Raw genomic sequence first — 4,393 nt, 5'->3', positions numbered from 1 at the left:
TAAGAGTTCTACGAGGTCATTCATGGAATCCAAGCCCCGTTTGTGCCTGGAGCAACTTTTCTCACATTCAGTCTATCACATGACAGGCTCGACCCATAGAGAATGAAAACATTTTGCCTGGAACACACCTGTTACTGGAAAGACCTGGCTCTTTGATCTCAGCTGCCCTCAAAACTAGAAACTGATGGGTTTTCTTGGTCCCCAGACAAGGGTGGAGCTTAGGGATTAGGGCAAAGAAAAATTGGAAGGAGTAGGCGTGGCAAGAGAGGCTGGGCTACTTACAGAAGAAGCTGCAGGAGAGGAGAAACCTCACCCTTTGGCAGCTACTTCTGAGCAGGAAGCCAGCATTTGGTCCTGATTTCCAGAGGGACACTGCAACCGATTGCTCCTGGAGGAATGGAGACCACAGAACGGAAATGCCAACGTTCTTCCCGGCCACCTGGGAAACATGCCCCGCTTCAGAAGCATGTGCCTTCTTTCCAGACAGCACTGGCTCCCAGACAGCACATGGGTCTGAGTTGGAAGAAACGTTCCCCGGTTGGTGCCGGCCTCCAGAACACAGGGAACACTTGCTACCTGAACGCCACCCTGCAGTGTCTGACCCACACAGGCCCACTTGCCAGTCACATGCTGCGCCGGATGCCTTGCCACCAGAAAACCTGCATGATGCGTGTGATGCAAGCTCACGTGAGGAGGGCTTTCCAGCGCTCTGGGGACATCATTCAGCCGTCGGATGCCCTGGGTGCCGGCTTCCACACGCACAAGCAGGAAGATGCCCATGAGTTTCTCCTGTTCCTCTTGGATGCTATGCAGAAATGCCAAGCATGTGGCCCTGAGGCCTTTGAGCTTCCAGCTGAGGAGCAAAGCCTGATCCGGGAAATCTTTGGAGGCTACTGGAGGTCTCGAATCGAGTGTCTGCAGTGCCATAGCATTTCAGACACCTTGGAGCCTTTTCTGGACATCACGCTGGAGGTCGCAGGAGCTCACAGTGTTGCCCAAGCGTTGGGAAGACTGGTAAAGCCGGAAGAGCTGAGTGGGGAAGACGCCTATCATTGTGCGGCTTGTCTGCACAAAGTGTCCGCTTCCAAGACCTTGACTCTGCAAAGTGCCTCAAAGGTCCTCATCCTCGTCCTGAAGAGATTTTCTTCCTGGACAGGGGACAAGGTTGACAAGGAAGTGCACTTTCCTGAGAGTCTTGATATGCAACCCTACATGTCTCAGCACACTGAGGGACCGCTGCTGTATGACCTCTATGCTGTGCTGGTTCATGCGGGGTCCAGCAGTCACACTGGACATTATTTCTCTTACATCAAAGCTGGCAATGGCCAGTGGTATAAAATGGATGACACTAAGGTGACCACCTGTGATGCTTCATCTGCATTGAGTCAGCGTGCTTACATCCTCTTTTATAGCCAGAAGAGCACTGATGGCGAGAGACACCCTGAGGATGTGTTCATCGGCAGGGACTCAGTAGATAACCAGGCAGAAGAAAAGGAGGGAAGAACACCCCAACCAGACAGGAACAAGCACTCTCCTCTGACACTTGTGGAGCCACAGCCAGATGTGCCAAGTACAGTGCTGAAAGAAATCTCCCTAGACCAATGGAAATTCTTCCAGGACCAAAACCGCCCAAAGTCTCAGTTACAACTCAGGAAAGTAGAGTTCACACAAGATGCCAATCTGGTCGTGATTCACCCCTCCAAACACACGGATGAGATGAGAAGAGAAAATCATGCTGATAAGGAAAATTCCTCACCCAAAACCTGTTGCCAGAACACAACAGGTCAGATCTCCAGAAATCAGAGCCAACAGCCTTGTGAGCACACCAGGGCCCGATCTCACAAGAGAAGGAACAAGCAAGGAAAGCAAGGAAAGAAGCCTCTGTTGGTGTACTCATAACCTCCTTGAGTTGTCACATTGGGTGTTGGTTCTGCCTCTTGATCTGTGGAGTCTGGCACTCCCCGGAGATTTTTACCTCAACAATAGTGGTGTATGACTGGAACATCAGGAATTTTCTGTGTCATTGGAGATGAGAAGCCAACGAACATGCATGTCCCTGCTGGCTTCAAAGGGCCTTCCTCGGATCTCAACCTCCTGTGTAGCTTGGGTTACAGGCCTGAGACACAGGGCCCTGCCAGGATCTCAGATGACCAAGTTTGTTTGTGCCCTATTGCAGAGTACAAAACCTGAAAAGTTGGGGACAAGAAATTCCTGTGAATCGCATTAAATCAATTACATATCTTGTGTTCTATATCTCTGAACTTGTGACAACCAGAGATGAAATGTAAAAGTGAAGGATGAATGTGATAAAAAATGGTAATTGTAAGTACAAGTTGTCATGTCCAAAATGAGCTTTACTATGTCAGTGCGGGGGAGGGGGGTTTGGAGGGGAAGGATTGGAATTGGGATTGGGATTGGGAGAGGGGAGGTTGGGAAGGGATGTGAAGGGTAAACGAAGGAGGAGGCTGCAATGCTTGGTAAGAAATGTATGCATTATACTGCCCATGTAATTGTAACCCCTCTGTACAGTATGTTCACAAAAAACTAAAATAAAATTAAAAAAAATGGTAATTGTGTAGAAACAACCATGTGCAAACGGGCAAATTGTATTGTAACTGCTCTGAATCTCTGGAGAACTTCACATCGGAGGGTAGGAGAGAACTCTGTGTGATCAGTAGTACCGGTGAAAATCTACTGTGACAGTGTTTCAGAAGCTTTGAAAGTGAAAGGAATCCATCCCTGCAACCCTGAAAATGCTCCTGATGGAGCACAAGACCCTGCTGACTCTCCGCTCTGAACTGCTCTATGGTTTGCATGTTTGGGCCACTGCTGGTGGATCCATGGACATTAACTTTGTGATCTCACTGAAAGCAGTTTTCTGCCATTCTTGGGAAGAACGCTGTGTTATTGCTGGATTGATAGTGTGGGATAATATACATAGTACCATCATGGATGGAACTAACTAAATAAATAAATAAAGTGAAATGCCAAGTCATAACTACCTTGTATGTGTAGATATTGGGATGTGAACTCAGAATGTGGACACTGTTCCTTTGTTCTTTTGCTCTAGGCTAGCATGCTGCCTCTTGAGGCAGAGCTCCAATGTCCAATTTTAGGTAGTTAATTGAAGATCAAAGTCACTTAGACTTCCTGTCTGGCCTGGCTTTGAACAGAGATGCTGAGATGTCAGCCTCCTGAACAGTTAGAATTCCAGGGAGGAGCCACCAGTTCCCTAGAAGATTAGGACCATATCAGTCCACCAGTATTTTTTTCTTTTTTTTTTCCAATATCTGAGCCAGCCTAATGCCCACAACCTGAGTAATCAAACAGTGTTTTACTGAGCTTAATTCTGTATGTGGTCCAGTATTTTTGTTGCCTTCCAGTTGTTCTAGAAAGGGGTTTCAACATGTCAATGTATGTGTGTACTGCCTGTCAAATAAAAGTCTACAATACATTCTGTGGTTGTGTGGAAGATTGTGTGACCCCTTCTTGTACTCATTCCCTTTTTACTCTACTTCTCATGGTGAGTTTGTTTGGCAGGTATTTTTATATACAAAGGAGATGACAGATATTCCCAAAGGTTAATTTAGGCCCAATATCCTAGAGGGACTGGGTGATCTCAAGATCAAATACATTTCTCCCTGCTTCCATGTTCTTTACTGATGTAAGCCTCAAGAGGAGAAGCTAAGTCATTCTTCTACCTCTCTCATTGAGTGTGTTGGGAGGGAGGGTGGGGTGGACAGGCCTGCACACTGGACATAGACCTTGAACTCAGGACTGTCCTTTTGCAAAGGCTAGTCCTCTACCATTTCTTACTTTTTTTCTTTCTTTCTTCTCTTTTCTTTTTTCTTACTTTGCTTTTTCTTTAGGTCTCTCTGTCTTTCTTTCTGTCTTTTTTCTTTGTTTTTCCTGGCTTTCCCCCTCTCTAATCCTCTTTCCCTTCCCTTCCCTTTTCCTCCCCTCCCTTCCCTTCCCCTGCCTTCTCTTCCAATACCTTCCCCTCCTTTCACTTCATTTCTCCTCTCTTTCCCTCCCTGTCTCTCCCCTCCCTTTCTCTCCTCTGATTGGCATTTCCTTTCTTCCCTCCTCTCCCTTTCTATTTGCACACAATGACTCCCAAGTCTGTGTGTGAGAACAATTACAATGTGAAAGACACGACTGGATCCTATAATATTCAGAGCATTAATTTCTCTAACCTGGTCAGCGATTACTGATGAGGTGTGAAAAGATAGGCAACTCCCAGATATTTGCATAACACAACTGCAAATCATAGCACTTGCTGAAGCAGTAATGAAGGACATCCAAAGCTCCATTGGGGATCTTTTGAGTTTGTTGAAATCAGTAGGAAACCAAAGGGAGAGGTCAGTAGACAGCATATTATGATGGACTTCAA

At 46.6% G+C, this 4,393-nt stretch overlaps 1 protein-coding gene across 1 annotated transcript; it reads left to right on the top strand.

Annotated features, from left to right (window-relative positions):
• Window positions 1-396: 396 nt before the first annotated feature.
• On the top strand, window positions 397-1,899 carry LOC138836559 (ubiquitin carboxyl-terminal hydrolase 17-like protein 6). The gene has a single exon (XM_070035339.1). It carries the CDS (start codon window positions 397-399, stop codon window positions 1,897-1,899), a length of 1,503 nt encoding a protein of 500 aa, XP_069891440.1.
• The last annotated feature ends 2,494 nt before the right edge of the window (window positions 1,900-4,393 follow it).

This window comes from Dipodomys merriami, unplaced genomic scaffold (assembly GCF_024711535.1).
Source record: "Dipodomys merriami isolate MVZ:Mamm:240054 unplaced genomic scaffold, mDipMer1.0.p SCAF_25, whole genome shotgun sequence".
Taxonomy (NCBI): Eukaryota; Metazoa; Chordata; class Mammalia; order Rodentia; family Heteromyidae; genus Dipodomys; species Dipodomys merriami.
This window is presented reverse-complemented; position numbering and strand designations above follow the sequence as displayed.